We start from the raw sequence: 27,253 nt of genomic DNA, 5'->3' as shown, positions 1-27,253 counted from the left end.
GGTTGACCAGGAAGAGGGGTGTGCAGATGGACCTAATGAGAGCACTACTTTTCTCATTGATAATGACTATGATGTCCTAGCACTGTGAAATGTTGTTCTGACTCCCAGTCTGCGTAGTCAAGTTTTGTGGTGATACATGTCCAATGTTGTCTAGTATGTTGATTAATTGTAGCAGGCCAGCTGTAACGACCGGGTTCTCGAACCAGATGGGATCAGCTCCTTGGAGCACCTCCAACCCAGCCGGAACGTAACCACCTCCCTCCTCAGGACCCATCTATCCAGGCACCTGGGTACCTACCTGAGGATGGGGAACTCGCAATATACAAGCTCATATCATTAGAAACACCACTAAATCTATAGGGATTACTAGGAATACTCACTGATTACTAAGGACATCCATGCCCTACACCACACTCATACCTCATAGTCTCGTGACCACATGGGTCCAGACTAATCTACCCTGGGGCAGTTCTGATTATGTACCGTTACACACTGATCACCATCAGTGCTCACTCGACACGCAATCCGGCATGCCATACACACTGATCACCCTCAGTGCTCACTCGACATGCAATCCGGCATGCCATACACACTGATCACCCTCAGTGCTCACTCGACACGCAATCCGGCGTGCCATACACACTGATCACCCTCAGTACTCACTCGACACGCAATCCGGCATGCCATACACACTGGGCTGCAGTCCCAGTGCTCTCTTTTTATCCGGTCCACAATCCGGCGGACCTACACACTGGTTTCCCTCCCAGTGCTCGCTTACTTACAACCTGATCCACAATCCGGCGGATCTAAGCACCAGTCTCCCACCTGGTGTTCTCATTAACGCCACTTACCAATGACGACCACTTTCCTATGAATACCTTCAGCTCTCTCTCTATGTTGGGAAGTCTCTCTCACTATTCACTAAGGGTTCGCTACTACAATAATATTATGGGATGGCCGAATTACTTAGTGTCTGAATACTTCCCTAGCTCAAGGGCTCCTCTCTCTCCCTAATTATTCAGTGGCTACTTACCGGATCAGGGGCAGCATCTGTTCTGGCTGTAACACCTGACTAGAAGGAAAGGTTACCTGTGCTTTAAGAACAATAGACACACACTGTATGCAAGAGTTAAAACGCTCTCTATCATAAGAACAACACATGCACACTAGTTCACTAAGAACTGGGGTATCTTTATTACAATAACAATAGAAAAGGATTCATATACAGATCTGCGGGGTCTCTATGACTAACAGGAACTTTAACACACCGCTGAAAGAAAAGGATTAGACATACAATATAAGGACAAGGTTAATATTTATAAAGTAAGGAACAATGTCACCTTGGGAGTATGAAGTCTTGCTCTAGCTGTCATCTGGGCTTCTCTCTCGTCTGTGCCTTAGCTCGTCTTAGATTCTCTCCTGCACTCTCGGACACACATCTGCGCTGATCACTTTGCACTGGACTCCTCTCCCCCACGGACTCTCTCCACCTTCCAACTTCAGTCTAATGGTTTCTGCCGCTCTGATAATCGTTCGTTCCACTAGCTTTTTCACTCTATCTGATTAGTTCCATGCCAATGTCCAATTAACTCCAGCTGCTCCCACAGATTAATCCACGATATAACTTCAGTCTCTTCTAAAAGGCATTACTTCAGACTCCAGCTATTCACAACTCCTCCTGATAAGTAACTGCTTCTGTCTCTTCTCCTCCTGCAACTCCACTCCTCTCCTCTGCTCCAATTCAACATAAACTCTTTCTGATTCTCCACTCCTTCTGCAACTCCACTCCTCTCCTCTGCTTCAATTCAACTCCACTGCTTTCAACTCAAACTCTTTCCGTTCCTCCAACTCAACTGCTTCTACCACTCCAGCTCAACTCAACTAACTAACTCCGCCTCTGCACTTCACTAATATAGAATTCTCTTCCCTCATGGAAATTTCCAACAGAGGGCTGCCTCCCACCGAATTCCTGTGCTAGCTCCAGGGCCCCTCGCGCAACCGCAGTGCGCATCCGCATGTTACGTCTGAGCCGAAGAGACAAACACATTCCTCGGATAAGAACCAGTCCTGGCTGGTTTTCCTCTAGCAGACAACAGGCTTAACTATAAACATCACCTTTACTCTGCAAGCATCTCAGCTCTGCAGGGATAGAAAGCAAAATGGAGTCTCTCTAGTTCTGGGCCTTGTAGGCCTGAGAAGGATGAAATAACCCTTAGCTCTGTCAGAGTACCTACACAAACCATACCAATGTGTAATATAAAGTCAGGACCACAGGATCCACCCTCTACTATAGGCAGGATAATGAAAGAACACATAACTATGTCAAAGCCAATAGGCAATAGATGGATTAGAGTCAAGAATAAGGGATCTATCATCATATAAAGCAACTATCCTCTTCTAGGTCTGGAAAAAAGGGCTTAAAAGGGCCAACACAAGGTAAGAATACAGTCTATAGGTGTGAGCAAGCTTAAAGTCTTTATCACTCCGAAATAGAGCCAAAAAGCCGGTCAAGACATTCCACCCTAGACTTTATCTTGCGAACATCTATAAACAACAACAAACTAATAAACAAACATCAACATAATCTATCAACAAAACCAAAAACCAAAAAACTCTCTAAAATAAATGACAACTTAAGGAAATTCCACCTAAAACTTGATGTAGGGAATACAAATCTAACAACCAACTGAAAACAAATCAAAGCACCCTTGACCTGAATGCTGAAACGTATCTAAGATTGATCTGATAACAACAGAAACTAACCAAAGCACCCTCGAATTAAATGTGCCTCAACTTCTAATGATAACTGATGAAATCTATTGATGTAGGGACATGTTTGTAGAATGAAAACAGCAAGGGGCCTAAATGGGGCCTACCTACTTCGGTCAACTTAAGAACTAAATGTACCTCAGCTTCTAATGATAAAACAACAAAGGTCCTAAATGAGGCCTACCTACTTTGGTCAACTTAAGAACTAAATGTGCTTCAACTTCTAATGGTAACTCATGAAATCTATTGGTGAAGGGCCATGTGTGTGGAATAAAAATAACAATGGGCTTAAATGAGGCCTACCTACTTTGGTCAACTTAAGAAAGAATTTGGTGAAATCTGACAAATAAACATGACAAAGGGTCCTCAAGGTCTGGGCAAACATTACTAATAGATGTAGGACATAACCTAACTAAAAGACACACCTCCCAGGACAACTTAAAGTTTAGGGTAACCACCCTTGGAACTAATCCCACTGTTCTAATTAAGAGTTGATGAATCAAAGTGAAAGTGTAATAACAGGAAAATAAGGATAACCCCATTCCTACAAAATAGCTGGTGTAGCACTATGCATATCAAGCATGAAATCAGAAAAAAGTTATCTAAGTGTGGTGTATATATTCTTCTAAAAGATAATTCAGACATACATAGTCTGTCCATAAATCCCTATAGCTAAAATAGCTAAATCAGAAACTTAAACTTGGGAAATTCAATAATAGTAGACCATGCCAAAGTCAATAGGCAAAGGTCATAAGTTATCTAACTCAGGAAACAGTTTGTATCTAATCCTTCTGTATCGATCTGTGGAACACATGTGTGCACCATCATTTCTATCTCTTTCATTGGCAAGACTGTTTTGCAGAAAACAGGAAAACTATGAAATAGGTGAAAGATAAACAAGTGTATCAATAATGAAATGGCATAGCATACTAAAGGCAATATATATATATATATATGAATTATTTTATTCATGTTGCACTGCATAAACATCAAAACCACTAACAGGACTGTAAAACTCTTTTGTAAGTGGGGCCTGTATATGGTAATTGCAAAAGTGGCATAATGTCCATCTGAAATAAAAACATGGGAAAAATGCAATGCTCAATTATAACCAAATAGAAATGGGTTCAGCATTTCATCATTAGGGATCATAGCACATGACTCGTGCAATTCTGAATTTTAGGGTTCAAGGCAGTCAATTGTGGAAAGACAGTCTGTTGATTCATCAGTGTAGGTCACCACCCTCATCTTCATCTGTATCCGGTGCCAAGGAAGCACTTCCTCCGATCTGGTCATTAGTCACCAGCTTCCGCCGTTCATCCGCCACCAATCCGGTCTGGTCTGGTTCCATATTCCAAAAACAACAAACTAACATAAAAAAATGAAAACAATAAAGTAAAATAACAAAGGGAGTGGGAGGGGGGTGGGCCGACGCACACACTAAACACCACAACCCAACAACCTGAAACGAAAAAACAAGTATCATTAATCTAGCAAAAATAAATTTTCCATTTAAAAAGCACCCCAAGTGCTTTTTATTGTCGAAAGAAACCTCCTAATCCATAAAAGTAATTCTTCTAAATTCAAGGAATGATTTAAATCATATTCTTTTAAATTTGTTTGGGCAAAATCCAATCTTGTCATACACAGCCAGAAGGGCTGGGGCCTAGCTACTCCTAACTCATCTGAGAAACAGCCCCTCCCTTCAGAAAGATGTTCGCGCTCGGAGTTTTGAATCCGCTCCAATCAAAATAAGCAGAAGCCGGGCTACAGTGCGATGTAATTTTGAATCACTGCCAAATGCTGATCTCATTGCAGGAGAAAGGCTACTGCCAACCATTCTGTCCAAGCATCTCTAATCTCTAGTCAGGGAAGCTCACTTAGGCCTATTGTATTTATCTAACTCCAAGGGCCAAGCGTCTGCCAATTATTCTGCATGTGCAAGGATCCCTTATCTGAAGGCAATGAAGCTGTCTGCGCCGACAGCAAGGAAGAGCGACTTGACCCCCCCTTACATAAGCATTTCTCCGCGGAAAGAAATTGGAATATAGCCAAGAATAACAAGCTGGCTCTCTCTGCTCTCAGAAGTTACCCATCTTCCACCCTTTCAAAAGTCAGAGCGTGAACAGATGCAGGGCTCATATCAGTGAAGGTCAAAGCAGATGCCTTGAAACTGAAAACATTACAGCTTTTCCCAGGCCAGAAGCACTGAATATTATTTTCTAACTAAGTGAAGCGGATAGAAACGTGGTAAAAAGCAAATTAATACAGACATATTTGTTGCAACTAAGTCACATGCTAGCATTTTAAAATAAATCTATCATAAAAACAGCTACTGGCTGAAAGGGAAAAATATTAGAACAACATTGCATGCAAACACATTACATTTTTTCTTTTTTAAACAAGGGGCAACATGTAATTTTGCATTGCAGAACCAAGAATTCATAATTTAGAGTGCAAGCTTTTCTACTCTACATATTAAAATGGGCCAGATTCATCATCATTTTTTTTTAAATAGCCATGTTTTCTAACTGAGTGGGTTAACTTTCACACGCTATTCTAAGGGGCAGCTTGCATTGGAAAAAATAATACTCATGTATATTTTCTAGAACACATTTTTTATAAAAGGCACACGGTTGCATTTCACTAATTAAAAGCACATTCTATGATGGGTCTGTTATTATATTTTCGTTCTTCACAACCGCGAAAGCATCAATTAAAGCACCCTCCGTGCAAACCCTTATCTCAATCCGACTGGTTGATTTATAACTTACCGACCTCCGAGAGTCAGACACATTAAATCATGTGTTCCATGGCAAACCCACACAAATTCGTGGACGCATTTCAAATAGAATGTTAAATGAACACTGCTTTTTTTTCTCCATGCAAGATGTAACCATTCTGTCAGCAAGCTGACAAGGCACATAGGCAGAACCCAGCAACCAATGAAAGTGAAATCAAACCACCATTCATCTAAACACTCACTGACGTTTAGTGTCAGCTCACATACCCATGCATGTTAAACAGCATGTTAAAATAAATACTGCCGTCTCAATCCAAGATATTAACCCTTTGGCAGCTCAAACACAATCATTCCCTAATGACTGCAGTACATGGGAAATTCAAGAACTTATCACTCCACGTTTTCAAATAACACCTGCGCACATCTACAAAACAATTTCCCCAAGCATTTGAAAGAGATCCAGCTCTCTCCTGCCTAACGCAACAATAACATGCACTGTACAAGCCATATCCACATGGCGCTATTCACAAGCCATATTTACAAGAAAGTCAACAAGTACAAAAAATGACATGCTCTTCACAAGGAATATATTCAAGGCGCAATTCACAAGGAACACAGCAAGTCAAAATGAGAACATGCTCCTCACAAGCCACATGTACATGGCGCTATTTACAAGGAACTCCACAAGTCATATTACATAGAACACATTTCACATTGCACAGCATAAGCAGACGCAGCAAGCAATTTAATGGGCAATTTAAAAGCATTTTTCACACACATTTGTACAATTGGATCATCACAAAGATGTAATTGGCTCCCTCATGTAATGTCACCCTTCAAGCCTGACAGTTCAAACACCAAGATGAAAAGCATTTCATCCACCCTGCATAAGTCAAATGCCATGATGTACTGCAATCTCCTTACACTGCAACTTTACAAGCCCATAGGCCAATTTTCGTGCCAAGTGCAAACCATCAAGATAAAAACCAATACAGCGCACACAGGCTTCGTAAACGGTTCGTTGATGCCAGATGTAACGACTGGGTTCTCGAACCAGATGGGATCAGCTCCTTGAAGCACCTCCAACCCAGCCGGAACGTAACCACCTCCCTCCTCAGGACCCATCTGTCCAGGCACCTGGGTACCTACCTGAGGATGGGGAACTCGCAATATACAAGCTCATATCATTAGAAACACCACTAAATCTATAGGGATTACTAGGAATACTCACTGATTACTAAGGACATCCATGCCCTACACCACACTCATACCTCATAGTCTCGCGACCACATGGGTCCAGACTAATCTACCCTGGGGCAGTTCTGATTATGTACCATTACACACTGATCACCATCAGTGCTCACTCGACACGCAATGCGGCATGCCATACACACTGATCACCCTCAGTGCTCACTCGACATCAATCCGGCATGCCATACACACTGATCACCCTCAGTGCTCACTCGACACGCAATCCGGCGTGCCATACACACTGATCACCCTCAGTGCTCACTCGACACGCAATCCGGCGTGCCATACACACTGGGCTGCAGTCCCAGTGCTCTCTTTTTATCCGGTCCACAATCCGGCGGACCTACACACTGGTTTCCCTCTCAGTGCTCGCTTACTTACAACCTGATCCACAATCCGGCGGATCTAAGCACCAGTCTCCCACCTGGTGTTCTCATTAACGCCACTTACCAATGACGACCACTTTCCTATGAATACCTTCAGCTCTCTCTCTATGTTGGGAAGTTTCTCTCACTATTCACTAAGGGTTCGCTACTACAATAATATTATGGGATGGCCGAATTACTTAGTGTCTGAATATTTCCCTAGCTCAAGGGCTCCTCTCTCTCCCTAATTATTCAGTGGCTACTTACCGGATCAGGGGCAGCATCTGTTCTGGCTGTAACACCTGACTAGAAGGAAAGGTTACCTGTGCTTTAAGAACAATAGACACACACTGTATGCAAGAGTTAAAACGCTCTCTATCATAAGAACAACACATGCACACTAGTTCACTAGGAACTGGGGTATCTTTATTACAATAACAATAGAAAAGGATTCATATACAGATCTGCGGGGTCTCTATGACTAACAGGAACTTAAACACACCGCTGAAAGAAAAGGATTAGACATACAATATAAGGACAAGGTTAATATTTATAAAGTAAGGAACAATGTCACCTTGGGAGTATGAAGTCTTGCTCTAGCTGTCATCTGGGCTTCTCTCTCGTCTGTGCCTTAGCTCGTCTTAGATTCTCTCCTGCACTCTCGGACACACATCTGCGCTGATCACTTTGCACTGGACTCCTCTCCCCCGCGGACTCTCTCCACCTTCCAACTTCAGTCTAATGGTTTCGGCCGCTCTGATAATCGTTCGTTCCACTAGCTTTTTCACTCTATCTGATTAGTTCCATGCCAATGTCCAATTAACTCCAGCTGCTCCCACAGAAAAATCCACGATATAACTTCAGTCTCTTCTAAAAGGCATTACTTCAGACTCCAGCTATTCACAACTCCTCCTGATAAGTAACTGCTTCTGCCTCTTCTCCTCCTGCAACTCCACTCCTCTCCTCTGCTCCAATTCAACATAAACTCTTTCTGATTCTCCACTCCTTCTGCAACTCCACTCCTCTCCTCTGCTTCAATTCAACTCCACTGCTTTCAGCTCAAACTCTTTCCGCTCCTCCAACTCAACTGCTTCTACCACTCCAGCTCAACTCAACTAACTAACTCCACCTCTGCACTTCACTAATATAGAATTTCCTTCCCTCATGGAAATTTCCAACAGAGGGCTGCCTCCCACCGAATTCCTGTGCCAGCTCCAGGGCCCCTCGCGCAACCGCAGTGCGCATCCGCATGTTACATCTGAGCCGAAGAGACAAACACATTCCTCGGATAAGAACCAGTCCTGGCTGGTTTTCCTCTAGCAGACAACAGGCTTAACTATAAACATTACCTTTACTCTGCAAGCATCTCAGCTCTGCTGGGATAGAAAGCAAAATGGAGTCTCTCTAGTTCTGGGCCTTGTAGGCCTGAGAAGGATGAAATAACCCTTAGCTCTGTCAGAGTACCTACACAAACCATACCAATGTGTAATATAAAGTCAGGACCACAGGATCCACCCTCTACTATAGGCAGGATAATGAAAGAACACATAACTATGTCAAAGCCAATAGGCAAAAGATGGATTAGAGTCAAGAATAAGGGATCTATCATCATATAAAGCAACTATCCTCTTCTAGGTCTGGAAAAAAGGCCTTAAAAGGGCCAACACAAGGTAAGAATACAGTCTATAGGTGTGAGCAAGCTTAAAGTCTTTATCACTCCGAAATAGAGCCAAAAAACCGGTCAAGACACCAGCCCAATCCTCGTTAAACTGCGCATTTCCTTCCTCCTGTGTAAGCAAACACATGATACCTGAAAATGGATCTGTTTTATTTTCATTTTATGTATGTGCTTATTCTTTTAAAACACAAAGAAAATACTTTAAAAATAAAAAAAACACCACACCCTTACAGGAGCTGGGAGAAAACCTCACCCACTTCTTCCATGGCAAGATCACAGCCATATACAGAAACTCCGAAACCCCACCTACGAACTTCCTTGACAGATATGCCACCACTGTATCCGACACGAACGACACACTGAGCACCTGGAAAATGCTCTCCACCCAGGACACCACCTCCATGATGAAATCCATCTACTCTGGAGCTCGAACAGACCCATGCCTGTCCCACATCTTCAACCTCGGAAAACAAAGGATTGGGCAGGAACTCACCACCCTACTCAACACCTCTATAATCCACTGCAACATTTCCCAAAGCATGAAAACATGCTGAAGTCAGACCACTAATCAAAAAAGTCTCTGCCAACCCCAGCTAACTCAATAATGACTGGCATATCTTCCTGCTCCCTTTCCCAGCACATTTATTGGAAAAGATCATCAAGAAACAACTTATGAGATACCTGGAGCAGAACTAGCTACTCAACACCTCCTTTTTTCCCAAACATTCCCGCCTCAGTAACCCTCTCGCTCCCCTCAGTGCTATTCGTCTACAGCGCCAAGAAACCGCGTGGTGATCGAGCGCTCTACAAAACCCTTCAACTTCATTTAAACCTCTCAATGTTGAACCACCGCTGGAGTATAAATAGCTTAGAGGTTCTGATTTCTGGATTCTGTATGCTTTGTTAATTCCCTATAGGTTCTGATGGCTGGATCCTACATACTTTATTCATTCCCTAGTGTTGTGATGGGCTCCCACCATTGAGATCTCCATGTGTCTGTCTATGTGACCCTCTCATTGTTTCAGCATGAGGTGTATTTCTGTTAGTGAACCATGTGACACTCAAAAATAATCAGCACCAGATGTGTTCACTCCCTGAAACTGTAATTCCCTAGCAGTAAGACGTAATCCTTCACAGTTCTGTGCATGGCAATTGAGGTCTGGATGTGATACTTTTCATACAGTTGTTTTCATTTTCATAAGGTTTATGGCGCAGTCAGTGCTTACTGTGCCACATCAATGGTGTGTACTATTATGTACCACTGGTTCTATTGCACCACAACTGAATAACTCAGTGTTAGAAATTGGGTTTCTGGTTGAATAGGGTGTGTGTCCTGGTCAAGCAGTAACCACAATCCTAGGCAGGGTAAGGCACCTGCAATCCCCAAATTACAACTGTTTTCACCTTCTGGTAGCTTGGCACAGAGCAGTCAGGCTTAACTTATAGGTGATGTGTAAAGTATTTGTACAACTCATCAAACAGTGAAAAGACAACACTAAAAGATCCCACACAATGTTTAGAACAATAGAGAATATTGAATTTGAAAGATTTAGGAAAAAATAGCCCCAAAAAGCACAAAATCCAGCAAGCGATATCTTGTCATGCTTAACCAAGACAAAATCACAAGTTCAGGCTAACCGTGATGGAGCGCGGGCTGGCTCCAGGCACCAAGTTAGATACGCTGATTAAAGTACCTTAAATCCTAGTTGCAGAGCTTTATTTGGATCTGAGACGAGAAGAGCTGCACAGTCAAAGCGATGTGTCAACTCCAAGATGATGTTCAAGGTCCTTGCATCGTTGTCAAGGGTCCCATTGATAGGGGCTTGTAATGCATAGTCTGGGTGTTGAAGATGTGGTGTTCAGCTGGAGCAATGTGTCAGTTCTGATGATGGGTTCCGATGCTGCAGTGCAGAGGCTGTTGTCGCTATCGAGCTGCTGTCAATGAAGGATCTGAATACCTGGGCGGAGTTGCATTGTGCCACCAGCGATGCGTCGGTTCCAAAAATCTACAGGGCACTGCCGACCTTCTGCGTTGGGCTCCATCTATGCAACAGCAGCAATGCTTTGGTTATGCTCGAGGATGTGCTGTTCAGCCAAGGAGAACAGTCGGTTCGACAGAGGATATGCAGCTCAGCAGAGAAGATGCATAGGTTCTGCTGGTAATCACATTAGGCCAATGTCTAAAGGTCCAGGACTGGAGTGGCACCACCCCCAAGAGTCCAATTGGCAAGGTAGACTCACAGGTGCAGATGCAGGGGTATTAGAAGTCTGTGGATACTGATCAGGAGGCCAGGCACCTAGGTTTTAGAGTCCCCCTAAGTTCATAGAAGCAGGTCCAGTCCTTCTCACCTTAGCAAGAAGGCATTAGGCAGCAGGTCAGCACAGAAAAGCAGGAGTCCAGCAGAGTAGCAGTCGAGCAAAGTGGCGGTTCTTTCAGCAGTGCAGCAGTTCTTCTTCCTGGAAGAGTGTCCATAGGTCCAGAAGTAGTGCCATTGAAAAGGGGAGACTTCAAAGAGATGTGTTTGAGGTGTTCAGGTGCCCTTCCTTCCTGCCCTGGCTCCAGACTCACAACAGGGGGTGTATGCAGACCTTAGTGTGCATACAAGACACAGCCTATTCTAGTGTAAGTGAGATTGTGCCCAGCTCCTCCATCCCAACTTGTCAGACAGGCCCATCAGGTCACACCTAAACTCCCATTGTGTGTTCCAGCCTGGGTGGAATATACAAAGAGCAGCTGTCGCCCACCCCAAACATGTGATCAGAGACAGACTACAGGCCCTAAAGCACATGTCCTGCTTTAAAATACATTGCAGCCTGCCCTCTGGGGTTGTCAGGGCTATCCTAGTGGTGACATAGGTATTAAAAAAAGATGCGGGCCTAGCAAGAGGTTTAACTTGCCAGATCGACTTGGCATTTTATACCTGCACACACAGGCTCTGCAATGGCAGGCTTTAGACATAGGGCTACTTAAGTGAGTGGTGCAATCATTCCTGCAGGCCCACTAGTAGCATTCCATTTACAGGCCATGAGAACATTTAGTGCACATTACTGGAGATGTGTAAGTAAATTAAATATGCCAACAGTCGATAGGCCAATGTTACACCAACTTAGGTAAAGACCACAAACACGTTAGCACTGGTAAAGAGTGCAGAATGCTTTGGGCAGCAAAAACGAAGTCAGTAAAAACAGGAGGTTGGAAGCCAAACAGTGTCTAATACTAAGTTACTCCTGTTGTACTTGTGTCTGCTTAAGAGCAGCAAGGGTGAGTAGCTGAGGCTTGCTCCAGGAGGTTGTTGAGAGTTGGGAGATCCCAGTACGATAAAAGTTATTGCACATGATTGTCTAAAAGTCCAGTAAAGGCGATTTGTTAATTTTGATTGTGCATTGTGCATTGTATTACACAAAGGAAAGCGAGTGAGTTAACATAGAGAACACCTAAAACATAGAGGATGGCCAAAATACAACCTCAAGCAATATCCAAGCATTTTTTTAGTACTTCAGTATTGTTGTAGCCCATGCATAGTGTTATCCTTCAGGGGATGTTGTGCTGTTCTCTGCTCCAGCCAGGAACTCTTTTATTATGGTGGTGTCTATAATTCTCCAGATCATTGGAGCAAAGTGCTACAGGATATGAGCATGGCTGTGATATGCCTGGTGTTTGACTGGACAGGTCTCTCTAGGCGATACCCATCACAACACAGGGCAGGAGTGGGTCTTGGGTCCTTCTGCTGGACAGGAATGTAGAGTCTAATCACCTATAGATCCATGAGGTCTCCATGCCAAGATTCCAGAGGCAGAAAAAAGTCTACAAAGGATAAAGACATCCTGAAGGGACCCATCATTTTAGGACACCACTCTCAATGTGTATGCTTTCTTAGCTGCACAACACACTGGTAACATGCTACACACAACCGGAATACTGACTGCGTTGGAGTAAGGATCCTATTTTTGGGGGACTGAACAGATTTACCCATCAATAGCTGGTAGATAGGGCCTCCCAGGCACAAAATAGTCCCAGATATGGAGTCCACTGGGACAAACACTGTGACAGGAAAGGCCAGAAAATAGGCAAATTAGTGCAGGATGACACAGCTTTCCTTTGCATGTAAGGCCTTTTATCACAACCTAGACTGCAAATTGTCACTGTCCTAGAATCCCTCCTCTCTTGCGTATACCAACAGTCAGAGAGGAGACACACAGGGCAGGGGTAAGATTGTTATATTCTTTCTCTGAAGGTGCTATTGCAGTGATTTATGGGTCTACCTGGTCCTTCTTCTCCCCTAGGTGCTGGTCGTACACCGGGAAGACAGGGGAAGGTCAGCTGCTATCTCTCTCCGGGGAATGTTTGCAGAAAGGAGTCATCCAGCATGAGCTGAACCATGCCCTGGGCTTCTACCACGAGCATACCCGCAGCGACCGCGACAACTATTTGACCATCATGACAGAGAACATCGCGCCTGGTGAGTGTCACCCCTTGGGCACCACTTACTACTGAGAAGTAAAACTGAGTACAGCTCAGATTCCTGATGGACTCACCTTGGCAATGATTTGAATCCCGGATTTGTTCAGCTTAGGTTTTATCACAAATACCCACCAAGACACCCTTTCTACCAATCCGACCCTTGGTTAGAGCGATCAATATTTGTTACTGTCACAGGCTGGTGTCCTTTTCACAAAAGTAACCACTGCTGAGGGCATTAACTGGAGCAATCCTTCATTTGAAACCATTGTTGTCTGCCTACATAAAAACTCCTGGCACAGGATACATTGTGACCCGTATTTAAAATGCCCATGACCTGATGTTGATATTGTGGATCAGTGACTGCCAACTCCAGTGCCCTGCTTCAGAGTGACGGGCCCAGATTTACACAGACGTCACACAATGTAGTGCAGCAAGTTAATTTGCTGTGCTGCATTGTAGGAATGCAATACTAAGATGTGGTGCTGTTCTGCTCTCCCCCAGTGCTGGTGGCAGACTTTAGGCAGACATGCACCAACGCAGAGAGCCTTATGCCGTAGGGCTAGAGTGTCTGCGTTGTCTGAAGAATACTATTTGAGCTGAAAACAGTTCCTTTATATATAAACTGTACGCTTTGAGACTTTTCTCACTTTGCTTTTGTGCTATACAATGCAGCACAGACGCAAAGTAGGAAAAATAAGGAGAAATGAAAAATTTCACTTCATACACTTCTCTTGAGGAAGCACAGGATTTTGGCTCAAATCCCAGTTTACAATTTTTTATAGCTAGGGATTTACATCTACACCTGTGGGTGGTTTCATAGGAATGCCCATGCACAACCCATCGAATTCCCCTTTGATACAAAGCAGTAGTTGCTGATATTGGACTCGGGTGGTGGGGGGCAGGCAAAGACAGGGGGGGAGGGCACCCCCCTGCTCTGTCCTGCAGCAGGAAGCACCCAGCTCCCAGGCTCCCCATAGCCAATCACAACACTGCAATGTAGCATTGTTATTGATCTGAGTGCAGTTTATCGGCGCTCAGTCGGAGGCTGGAGGGGGGCATGTTTCCCATGCAGGGTGTAATGCAGACTGCATGGAGAATATGGGAAAAGCGCATTACCGTTTTGGGTGGCCTGAGGGGGCCGACCAAACAGTCATTGCGCATTTAGGAGTGGGCAAACCACTCCTCCCCTGCTCCTCTGTCCTCAGAACAGACCGGACTCTCCCAGAAAGCTGCTGCAGCAGAGGAAACGTAAAAAGATATATAACATGAGTTATTATCATTTTAAGTTTCCTACTGCGGAGCAGTAGGGCTACGCTCCTCTGCCTTAACGGAGGAGCCACATCTGATACAAAGTAATGCAAGGCAGTGCATAGAGCAACTGTGCATTACTTTGAGCAACTTTGATTTACAAGCCAATTGCATTGGATTATAAATCCCACCTTAATACTTGAGCTTGCATTAGAAAAGCATCATAAACCTGACACAAAGCATGTGTTTTTCATCTAGGCACTGATGAGATGTATAGCAGCTTGAGCATCACTCTTTCTCACTCCACTATCACACATACAAATAATGGTGTTTCTTTCTACAGTTTGTTCATCCCCTGATTGTACGCATCTCAAAAAAACTCATTAGCCCCAAACCTCTGCATGAAAAACTCCCTCTCACTTTCATTCGAATGCCTGTCTCCTTATTTTTCATACTCTGCATGTCTCCTCTCTCTGAGCACAGCCTATTTTAAGTCAAAGGCAAGTTTGCCTTAATTTTTATTATTATATTACTGCTAATGTCCTAATTTTATTCCAAATTATCAAATAAATCATCACTGCTATGAACGTCAATCCTGCAAACTAATACCTAATCTTCTCTTTCATGTATTAATCCCACAAATCATCTATTAGAACCCAAATACTCGATCCACTTCCCAAATAATCACCACTAACTCCTAATAATTCACCCTTCCTCTAAGAAACTGGAGTAAGTGCATTGAAGGGTTTTATTGAGAGCACAAGACTAATCTTAAACCTTGAGTGTCCGGAGCAGTGTGCTCTTCGGCATCAAATACGCCTTGTCAGGAGTAGTAAGCGCTATAGACCTATATCTACAATACAATCTGATGGGTGAAGGACACACCCTGATGATCATCAAGAGGGTTGGATCACTTTATGAGGCAAAAAAGTTTTCATAAGGAAAAAACATGATGATTTTCCCATCAAAAAGACAACAGTGAGTTATATTTAAAATTGGCCGAAACTCTATGGCATCACTCCAGATGTATGTAAACATTGGTGTTTATTTAGTGCTAGGGAGCAAGTTGGGGCTCTTCATCAGTTAGGATTTAAATTTAGAATTACACAATTTAATTTCACATGCTGGTGCGATTAAGTGATTTACCTACAATCACATGCTTTTCGATCTAGTGACAAAATTGAGATTTGAAATTCTGTTCCAAATTTGACAACCTAACCAGTAAACTATTTTAAGCCCAGATATGGCAGAAGCAGACTTGTCCCCCAGTGAACTGTGATCTTCTCTTTTTTGGAAAGATCCCTATCAGGCGTAGTCGTCACTAACTCATCTTTACCGTCTGTTCGTCTTAACAGAAGACCTCCTCAACTTTTACCAAGAGAACACCAACAACCTAGGCATGCCATACGACTACGGCTCGGTGATGCATTATGGGAGGTAAGTATCTGATGCTCAGCTAAGAAGAGATTTTCTGTTTAAAACTCTCATTTAAGGTTTTAATATATAGACAGTGACCCTAATTTAGATTTTGTCAGACAGTACTCTGTTGCAAACATGATATACTACTGTGTTCGCCAAACTCTAGGATGACCCGCTTCATTTTGAGATGGGTGGACTGTAAGTGTTTTGTCAACTTAGTCTCTGTTGCCTCTACTGATGGAATACTTCCTCTGATAGTGTATGGAGGAGTGGCCATCTGAGGAATGACATTACAATGCCAACCCTATTTAGGGAGAAGGGGGTAATCAATACATTTTTTTCAGGTCCATCACCACCAGGAAACACCTAGAAGTGTGTGACTGGAATAAAATAATAACTATTCCCACAACCTGGGTGAAAACATCTAGTAATTGAAAGGAACTGCAGTGATGATGGTTCATTTAATTGTGTAGAGATGACTGCTGAGCGGAGGTCAATTCTAAATTTGGCAGATGGAGTACCGTCGGGATGGCATTCCTAATGTCCTCCTCCACCCCCTTAATCCTTTGTCCATCAAACCCTAAATCACACCTAGTGACTCTGATCACATTCTGATGTGATCTCTATAATCAGCAATACGATTGCTGGAAATGGGAAGTAGAGGGTGATTTTATTTCACCTTTGGTGTTGGAGTGGATACAGGGATCAGAGCTTGGTACATATTGGAATCTCTACGTGTGAAGAAAAGCACCAGAATGGTGGCTGTGTTTGTTAGGGGGAAGAGAAATTAATTCAAGAATTTGGAAGGGCCATAAGTGATAAATGTGAGAAAGGCCTGTAGACTCATGGCTGTGTTAATGAACATGTTCCCACAGAGTGGAAGGTCCATGGATGAGGAAGAGTAGTGCCATCAAGGCTGTGTTGGTGAAATTGATTTGTCAAGACTGATGCTCTGTATGTGAAGCGGAGGGATTAAATGATGGCTGTGTTGGTGAATATGATTGGTTAGGGTTGAATCTCTGTATGTGAAGTGGGATATGGAATGATGGCTGTGTTGGTGAACATGAATGGTTTAGGATTGATGCTCTGTATGTGAACATGTTACCATAGAGTGGAAAGTCCATGGGTGCGGAAAGCAGGTACATGCTGTCTGAGTGGGTAACATACTCAGTTTAGAGTAGAAGTGCCATTGTAGATTAATCGCATGAGGATGATACCTCAGTGCTGACATCTCTGTCATAAGCAGAAATGTTGTGAGACTCAACAAGAGGACATTTTTAAATCAGTGCTGGCTGTCAAGGGGTCTCCACGCCGGCGGAGCTCTTCAGCTCCGCTGAGGCGCACTCATCTGTCTCCTGTCTCCTGTTCAGCGTTGCGGCCGGGCTTTGCTCCGCTGAGTAACCTGCACTGGACTTCCTGACTGGCCGGGCTTGGCTCCGCCGGTCAGGACTACACTTCCCAGCAGCCTCGTGTGCAGGACGCCGCCCCCCTCATCACACAGCGCCAGGAGGCGCATAAAGCACTGCCCACTGCCGAGGACCTTGTGTTGGCTGTCAAGGGGTCTCCACGCCGGCCAAGCTCTTCAGCTCCGCTGAGGCGCTCTCATCTGTCTACTGTCTCCTGTTCAGCGTTGCGGCCTCTCATCGGTCTCCTGTCTCCTGTTCAGCGTTGCGGCCGGGCTTTGCTCCGCCGAGTAACCTGCACTGGACTTCCTGACTGGCCGGGCTTGGCTCCGCCGGTCAGGACTACACTTCCCAACAGCCTCGTGTGCAGGACGCCGCCCCCCTCAGCACACAGCACCAGGAGGCGCATAAAGCACTGCCCACTTCCTCGTTCCGCGTGGACGTGCGCGGGACGCGCCGGGCTAAGCCCGGGCAAAGGGTGGGCCCTCTGTGGCCCTCAGAGGACCGAGGAGGACGGGACGGGCCACCCCCCTTGAATTCCGTACCAGAGGAGGTAAAGGGAGTTGAACTACCATATGTTTGCTGACATTTAATGGACACGTAGCTGTAAACACCAAACTTTTTGCCTTTGTGTTAATGTCACGCTTTACCCCTACCCAGTTGAACGTAACCATGACCCAGAAAGGGATCCTCAAAAAATCGGTCAACCAGAGGGGTTCACGTAATGGTACACAAGACCATCACTTAATCAGTATATCACGGCCTATACCCAGTGATTCAGTTGGGCACGATTCTTGCCAGGCCATAGCTAGCACCCCCTGTGAACAATCTCCCTCAGAAACACCCGGTATTCTGCAAAGCTACTCACTATTAGAAGAACTAAACAAATTGTGTAAAACCAAGTATGTCCCAGCAGATTTGAGAGCTAAACTAGATGGTGCTGCTCCCTGTACGGCTAAAAGCTTTAGTACTTTGCCCTACAATGAATTTGTGCAGGAATCCTCCCTATTACATACAAAGGTTAACACTCTAAGCGCAGCGCTCACGCAGACCTCACCCGTTAAACGCAAACGTGACTAGGTTCAACATAATGGGAATGACCTAAAGGTACAAAAATTGCACTTAAGCCCTCCATTGACCGTCACTAACTACCTCTCAATTCCAGAGGCTGCTGAAGAATTAGATAGTCTAGCACCCCCTCTTCTACTGGCCCTAACATCTCTGATTGAACCATTGCTCAAATCTCTTATATTGCCACTGTTGGAGTAAATAAATATCCTGGAGAATAAGCTGTTGGAAATAGAGGAATCGATTAAGATTGATTTAATTCCCGCTAAAATCACCGAAATAACTAATCGTCATCAATCCCCTGCTGCCTCCATAGTGCCATTGCAACCTACAATATGCAACAATTCCAAAACTCTACAACTACCCCCCAAGAAAACAACCCCTAAGATTGCTTCTAAACCAGTACAACCACAGCATAACATTGCTAGAGTAGAGAATAATAAATTACCTTCTATACACCTTCCACCTGAGGCCGTCCCATACCTGTGTGTTCTTTCAGGAGTACCACCACTAGCACATGGGAAATCCGAAAGGCAACACGACTTACCTTACCAAGGTAACCTTTTGGCTATCAAAAAATAGACCTCTGCCACCCGATCTGGACGGAACAATAATGTGTGTTAGAAGGGTGGGCTGGTTAGGCTCCCTCCCAGAAGACATCCCTGGCGATCTAGTGTTGGTAAAATTTAGGTTTAGACATATTGTCCCGTACCTACGAACCTGGCAGCCCCAAGAAGATGACGGCCCAATATCGATCTGGGATTTACATGATTTTTACCCCAGAGCGCCACACATACCCTCCTTAAGACCAGAGGTAGGGTACAATTATAACTACGTGATGGGTAGAAGATCCTATGCTTCGAATAATTGTAGCTCCTCCGCCCTTAACCGCTTTGCACCAGTGTACAACATATACAAAAATGGAATTCTTTATTAACTTGCTCCTACTAAGGGTGAACATGATGTAAGGGTAGTACTGTGAATGGCCATTGTATGAAAACATGTAATTCTAAAGGATAGTATCATCACTGGAGGGCAAATGCTTTTTAAGCCAATATTTTTTAAATTTGTAGACACTTTGTTTTATTCTATGTATGATTTACGTATGTTTTTAACTGTATGCTTTTATGATTTTTTAACCAAAATCGAATAAAGCAAAAAAAAAAAAAAAATCAGTGTTAGAGGCTCATGAAATGGAGAACTGTTAAGGATTAGACTGAGCTAGGCAGAATCTACGGGGGTCTAGTTCAGTAAAAGCATTAGACATGCAATGCTTTAAGCAAACACCAAATATTTCACCCTCACTTGTTCCCGTTTTAGTCGAACCTGGACTCGCTGTATAGTTATTTGGGTGAATAATGAATTGTAATGGCACATACATGGTGGCCTTTACCTGTGATGTTTTTGTTTCCACAGGTATGCTTACAGTAACAAACCTGGACAGCCAAGCATGGTCCCCAAGCCAGATCCTTACGTACCCATCGGACAGAGGATTGGGCTTAGCACACTAGATGTTTCCAAAATCAACACCCTGTACCAGTGCAGTAAGGAGTTCTTAATGATTCCAGATCAATTTCCAACAATATAATCAATCATGGGACATTTGTTTTGTCGGTTTATTTGTGGAGCACATCCTATGAGATCAATTATTGTGTTAAGGTGCTAGGGTTGTTAAATAATTGATATAAAATATCATATGCAAGTAAGGGCTGCAAAAAAGAATACCAGTAAATTATTTTTAGGCTTTCTTAAAGGTAAGCAGAGTATGTCTATTGTTAATATAAAGTGGCAGTACATTAAAAATCTTTGGGCCCATTAGCGAGGATTCGCATTTTCCCTTTCCCTGCATGTCAGACTGACTGATGCACTTAAAAATAAGGAATGCTTTGTTGATGATAACGACCTTTTGGAGAGGGCTTTTGGATAGATACCAAGGAAGTCTAGTCTACTGATAAGATAATGACCTCTAACTGCATTTATCCCTTGATTGGGTTCCAGCATTGATCACCTGACTCATTCCAGCATTTATCCTTGGTGCGTTATCAATATTCAGTTCTTGAGATTATCCCCAAAATGTATTCCCTTATGAGATCCCAGCATTCATCTCCCGGCAAAGATTCAGTCGATCCTGGAATTTGCTAATAATTGGATCTCAGCCTTTGTATGTAAATAGGATCCTACTATTTATTTTTGACTACGGTTTCAGTATTAGTCTACTGACAGGATCCTTCCTGATCTTCTGATAAGATACCAGGGCATATTTCCAAATAGGATCCTATTACTGATGCCTTAGTTTGACTGACACACAATGGAATCCAACTAAGTACACAGATTGCCAGCCACACACTTACTTAAATCCTCTATTTTTGAGGGAACAAACCATAAGAGACTTCCTGGTTCGTACGGGTATATCACTTTAACCCTTTTATTATTTATTTATTTTTTGTCTTTTTTAGTATCGATGTATGAAAGGGACACCTTATCGTTTTGTACACCTTATATACAATTATTTACAATTCACGATTATTTACAACACAAACACATACACATAACTAGTTGTATTATACAAAGTGAATTGCTCTGATATATATACACTCAAATATTCATACTACGAAGAAAAAATCATCCGTATTTCCATAAAGACCAGAGTCAAAAGTATAAACTTGATGACAAACATAAATCAATGAACTACAGTTAAATGTAGGCAGTTCAAAAAAGGAAAAATAGACTTCAAATTAATTCATTCAGTCCATTCGACCAATAAATGGCTAATCTTTTTACATCTACTGATTAAGGGGCATATCAACAAGGCCCGCAATAAAATTATTGCCACTTGAGTGTCCGTTTTTGGGTGAAAAGCGGCAACTATTTTATAACCCTATGAGCATAGACACTCTATTGTGTGTTTTCATGCTTCTTTGCCAGTTTCCTCAACGCCCAGCTTTGCATCGCAAATGAGATGCAAAGTGGGTGTAACACACAGAAATTACCATGAAAATGTCGCTAGGCGACATTTCTCCTATTATTAATCTGCACGCTAACCTGCACAGCGATAAGAAAAGTAGCGCTAACGGCGCTTATCGCTACTTTCCTTAAGCCTGCTTTCAATCTGATTTAGCCATTATGTCCAATGGAAGGTGCGGAAAACGGTGAGGGTTTAAAGACAGCACAGACAATAACTAAATTTACGAACAATATATAGAAGAAGAATTAATATTCAAAAGTCCGCTCAACACCTCATCTGGATCCACCGATAAAATCCAGCAATGTCCTTAATATGTGCACAAAGAATTGAGGGAGCGGCGATTCACCATAAAGTCAAAAAGGTTCACTGATGTGATTTCCAAAAATTGTCCTTTTATTAGTTGATTTTCAACAGAGATGATGAAATTCAGATTGATAGAAAATCTTCATACGAATCAAAGTGCAACATAAACAGCCAACGCGTTTCGTCCACAGACGGACATCATCAGGGCTCCTGTAAGAGCGAGTTTTTCAAAGAAGAAATCTTGAATAGGGGAGTCTCGGTAGATGGCGTCCGACGTTGTCGCCGAAGACGTCGGACGCCACCTACCGAGACTCCCCTATTCGATATTGGATTCACGTATTTACAAGGACTATCGCCTTTGAATTTCTATTACCATTAGTGAAATGAGAATAAGGACTTACCTACAAGAAGGGAAATAAAATTCAAGGGGAGCTCAGGCAATATACTAATTTAGTATTAAATGCAGGTTGCACTATACTGGAATATTGTGAATAGAAAGTCAAGATTTCTATCAATCTGAATTTCATCATCTCTGTTGAAAATCAACTAATAAAAGGACAATTTTTGGAAATCACATCAGTGAACCTTTTTGACTTTATGGTGAATTGCCGCTCCCTCAATTCTTTGTGTGCATGTCCAATGGAAGGTAGATATTATGGCTATGTCTGCTCTGCCCTATCATCAAGCTATCGCCTATATCTGTGCGATTATCGCTGGATTTCCAGCGATAATCGCACATTTAGCAGCTATCACTTGGATTTTTATCGCTTTGGAGATATGCGTCGCTGATAGCGCACAATCCCAGCGATAAAATCCAGCGATAATTATCCTCGCGCTAAGCGATAATTATCGCCGACTGTTGCTGATATGCCCCTCAGTCTTTGCATTCTTGCCCTTCTTCTAGCTGGTTATATTATGTTTTTAATGATTTCAGTTCAATCTCAACTAAAATGATCCTGTATGGGACATTATTTGTAGAGCCCACACTATGAAATAAGTTAATGAGTTTAGGCACCAGACTCCCTAAATAAATAGCATTAAATACTATATGCATGTAAGTGCTGCAAAAAAGAACACACATAAATGTTTTAAGACTTTCCTAAAGGTAAGTAGTGTGTGTCTATTCTTAGTATCCAGTGGCTCTACATCCAAAATCTTTGGGCCAACTAGCAAGAATCTGCAGTCTCCCTTCCACTGAATATCAGTACTTGCAATGTGAAGAAGATATAAGCCACATGATCCTAAGGTGCAGGCGGTAAGATGTCCAGTGGTTTTACTCCACAGTCGGATGCTGTTTCCTTGATGTACTTAAAAACCAGGAATGCTGTATTGACGATAATGAGCTTTTGGATATTGCTTTTGGATAGCTACCAATGAAGTCTAGCCTCCTGATAAGATGATGACCTTCTGGATAGCTTTTGGATGGGTACCAATGAATATGTCTGCTGATAAATGACAATGTATCCCTAGTTTCAAAACAAGTCATGTCACTATGTCTTGTACATGTTGCATCTTAGCAATTTGATTTTTGGAAGCCCACTCATGAAGGAATTGGTTTAATCCAGGATTGAATTAGTCAGCAGACCAGACATGATTTTGTGATATTTTGTTTTGGATGTAGGACAATGCCTGTTGCAGTTGCCTTATGCTGAATAAACCAAAAGCACTACAGAACTGCTGTGAGCCTTAAAGTCCAATTCTGTTTACCACAAGACCTCCAGCCTTTTAGATGTCTTAGTGAAGGTGTATGGGATCCCAAATGAGGTCAGGGGGCTAAGTGAGGTTTTTCAGGAGTCTGTGGCATGAGCCTATTCAGAGCATCTCAGGCTTTGCTCTACTCAACGTGGGCCCACTTTTTTTCATCTACATGGCCACATTATTTAGGCCTTTTTTTAAGGGCAAAGTACCCTTCCTTCGGGCCCCAGACGTGCAGATAGATCTGCATGTAATCAGCAAATAAACAATATTTCAGGTCTCTGGCCCTAATGATAGAAAATACCATCTTGAAAAACAAGAGTGAGGGGGTGAAAGTGTGGACCCTTGGCTCTCCACATTCAGCTTTCCTCCCTGATGGCTTGAAGGTCCTGACCTGACACTTTGTGTCTGTCCTGTCAGGAAATTCTCAGAACCATTCTAGCACTGCATCCAACACAGTGCCCTTCTGTGCTGGTCATGCAGTAGGTGATAGTCCAATGTGTGGAATGTGGCTGATAAATATAACAGTATCAACCCTGTTAAAGATGTTTCACCATCTTCAGCTAAGGCAGTCAAGTAGAACTGTGTTATTGCTTTGTTCCCCAATGGGATTCCAGAATGTATTCCAAGATTGGACCCCAGCATTTATCACATGACTTGATGATAGCATGTATTTACTGAAGGGATCCCATAGGTTATCCCCTGATAAGATTGCACCATTTATCCCCTGATTGGATTCCAGCACGTATTTTCTGATTGGATCCTAGCATTCATACCTAGTGCAATGTGAGCATTCAATCCATGATGGTATCTGTAGAACAGTGGATACCTGACTATGGTTACCCCAGATTGTTTGCCTAGTGTTTAGCTGGTTTTCGACTTAGTTGGACTTGGATCCTGCTAATCAGGGTCCCAGGCTATCTGCTCTCTTTGTAAAATGGACTCCATGCCCCCTAGGTACATCTCCAATTGGATATTGGGTCACCTTATCAGCCCCTGTACAGTGTACTATAGGTACCCAGGGCATAGGTGCATCAAAGGCCTACAGGGGCTGCAGCATATCTTTTGCCACCCCTGGCTGGCCATCCAAAATGACACAACTGGCTGATCACTCAGCTGGGGCAAGGTGGTGTAATCACCCCTTGCTTAGATATAGCATACCTATATCTAAACCTATATCTGGACACATATACACCTATAAGTCACTCCTATGCCAGGCCTTAACAATCCTGGAGACAGAGTGCTTAGTTTTATGTGAGATGGTGCTCTAGCATGAGCTAAGCCTGTCCGCAGCTTTCGGGACCAACTCCCTTAGCTGTTCTGGGATATTGCCATACCATATACTCTCAAGTGCATTATAATCCTCGCGGTTATTTGCTAACTTTGGTCTGGCTTTATCAAAACATGTCGTGTAAGGTGTCATACGCTTTGGAATACTACCCCCTCGCCAGTTCTGGCAACGGGGGTGGCATTCCACCCTTCTAGAGGGAGAAGACATGTTACTTTGCTTAAACGCGGTTAAATCTAACCAGAGCCCCAGCATCACAAAATGGATGCTGCTGCCACAGACACAAGTCTGGCCTCCTGCTGCTGACCGAAACTCCGGCAGGGGACAAATGGTATCCTGTCACAGGGAGCTGTTACACCACCCCAGACAGGAGATAGTAGATTGTAGAAGGGAGGGTTGAATGAAACTAGACACTGCCTGGGGCGCACAAGGCACCCCATGCATAGTCCAGTTCAAACCTGTGCTGGGGCACTCCAGCCCCAGCTCTGGCGCGAAACTGGACAAAGGGAAAGGGGTGTAACCACCCCCTTCGTGGGTCCCACCCATAGGAGGGACCAAGCAGGTGATCTAGCCCCTTGATTTGGCATAAAGGTAGGAGCTGTGCCAATGCAATTTAGATCATCCTGACTGAAACTTTGAAACATACATCTGGACCCTTCGACATACTACTCAACGTAGAAGACTGAAGAATCTCCCTTGTGGTCAAGGAGTGGCCACCCTGTGCAAGCAGGCACCATGAGCGCAACGAGACTTTCTTTGCTGTTTCTCCCGCCAGAGCTCGAACGACAGAGACCAACAAGACCTGGACTCCCAGACTTCCAACGGCCCGATCCACAGTCCTAGCAAAGCTTAGACCCGTGGAGGCGACGAGAGACGTGGGACCGGCCATCTTGAAAAGTCAACAAAGTGCTTCCTGTGCAGCTCCCGAGGTTTCCTTGATGCTGTGCTTTGGGGTTTAAGAAGCCCCAAACCCGAGCAGCCTGAACTCTAAAGATCACCTCTCCACACTCTCCGAGTGCTGCGTTGGGCCCTATTGCACTTTTCCTGCTCGACGTGTTGTCCGATCGCTTGCCCATTGGCTAGTGGCCTCTGTGACGACGAAACATCAAAACTACACTGCTGGTCTGGTTGCTCCAGACTGGCCCCAGCTCCCCTGAAAAGGAGCCATCGATCTGACCTTCCCGGTCCGATCAAGAAGACATCTTTGCATCCTGCGTGGGTTGCCTTTGCCAAGGCTTGGTGTCTCCGAATCGAGTACCAACACCGCCGACAGCAAGAGCCTTTGTGGGACAGCTAGTGTTCACCAGCTGGTCATCCTCGATCCTTCCTGGTCCACGTGGCAGCGGAGACAAACACCTCAACATCACCTGATAGCAACCTGACATCGCCTGGTTCCTTCCTGGTTCCTCGCTGGTCACTTGCTAGTGACCTGAACTCTGTCCCCTCCGCTTTCAGGTACTCTACATCTTCGATCCACCCTTGGATCCAACCGGACTCCTCTCTCCTGGCCGCCTGCAGCATCTTCATCTCCAGGCTCTATAGAACTTCACGACGAAACCCGACACACTTTGGCACCTATGCACCCGCTTCCTGTGGGTGTGGTAACGCTCTAACTCGGGTGCTCCTATAGTGGATTACACCTCTAGTGTCCTAGTTTTAAGTGGCTAAGTTCTAGTCCAGTCGGAAGTCTCCGAAACCTATAACTTTCTGATTTTTACGCACCATTGACTTGTATGGTAAACGTGGTTGCCTATAGACTCTGCACCCGTATCCTGTGGGCCTCTCCCGATCAAACCTTCGTAAGTCCAGTGTAGGCCCAGCAATTCCCAAGTCCCTATGCCTGTTCATTGTTCGTGACGTGGTACTTATAAAACTTTCTTAATGTATGGTTTGAGTGGCCACCCGGCCTATCCATAATTGTGCAGCTTATTGTATGTTATACTGTGTTCTTTGTTTGACGCTTGTGCTCCTGTGCTCATAAAGAGTTAAGGGGATTATTCTAGAAATAAATACATATATTTTATAATATATAACTTGTGTGGTGTCCTTTCATTTGGTATTAAAAGGGATTGCATATGGTAAAACAGCTGGCTTCACATGCCCTCTTGAGTTTAGCCTAAGACTGCTTTGTCCACGCTACCATTAGGATAGCTGGTCTATAAGGTTGACTTACAACCAATCACCATAAGGGTCGTTTGGATTGGTGCAAGGTGCTCACTAGAATAGTGAACACCATATACCAGGCCAACTTCTCACAGTATCCCAGCGTAAATTTACTTATGGATCCCAGTATTCCACTACCAGCATAGATTTGGTGCATCCTATATCCATGATCAGAGCATTCATATGTAAAGAGGATCCAACTATTTATTTCTGGCTACAATGTCAGCTTTGGTCTACTGACAGGATCCTTACTAATCTCCTGATAAGATACTAGGACATATTTCGTATTAGGATCTCAGTACTGGTGCCTTAGTTTGATTGAACTGACATACAATGGAATCCCAGCATTCATATACTCACAGCATCCTGGCTACATTCACCCATGAGACCCCATCATTGACCTTTTTTGAATCCGAGCATTTATCTACTTATT

The 27,253-nt window shown here is 43.8% G+C and overlaps 1 protein-coding gene across 1 annotated transcript in view; it reads left to right on the top strand.

The window, feature by feature from the left end:
• LOC147663867 (embryonic protein UVS.2-like) overlaps window positions 1-27,253 on the top strand; it is a gene marked incomplete at its 3' end in the record, with an annotated part of 102,407 nt that overhangs the window by 54,568 nt on the left and 20,586 nt on the right. The window contains exons 6-8 of the mRNA XM_086950138.1: window positions 13,091-13,266; window positions 15,872-15,953; window positions 19,823-19,950. Coding sequence (XP_086806264.1) covers window positions 13,091-13,266; window positions 15,872-15,953; window positions 19,823-19,950 — 386 coding nt within the window. The remainder of the gene's footprint in view (window positions 1-13,090; window positions 13,267-15,871; window positions 15,954-19,822; window positions 19,951-27,253) is intronic.

Source organism: Lissotriton vulgaris, unplaced genomic scaffold (genome assembly GCF_964263255.1).
Source record: "Lissotriton vulgaris unplaced genomic scaffold, aLisVul1.2 SCAFFOLD_613, whole genome shotgun sequence".
Lineage (NCBI taxonomy): Eukaryota > Metazoa > Chordata > Amphibia > Caudata > Salamandridae > Lissotriton > Lissotriton vulgaris.
The sequence above is the reverse complement of the archived record's forward strand: the minus strand, read 5'-3'. Positions and strand labels throughout refer to the sequence as shown.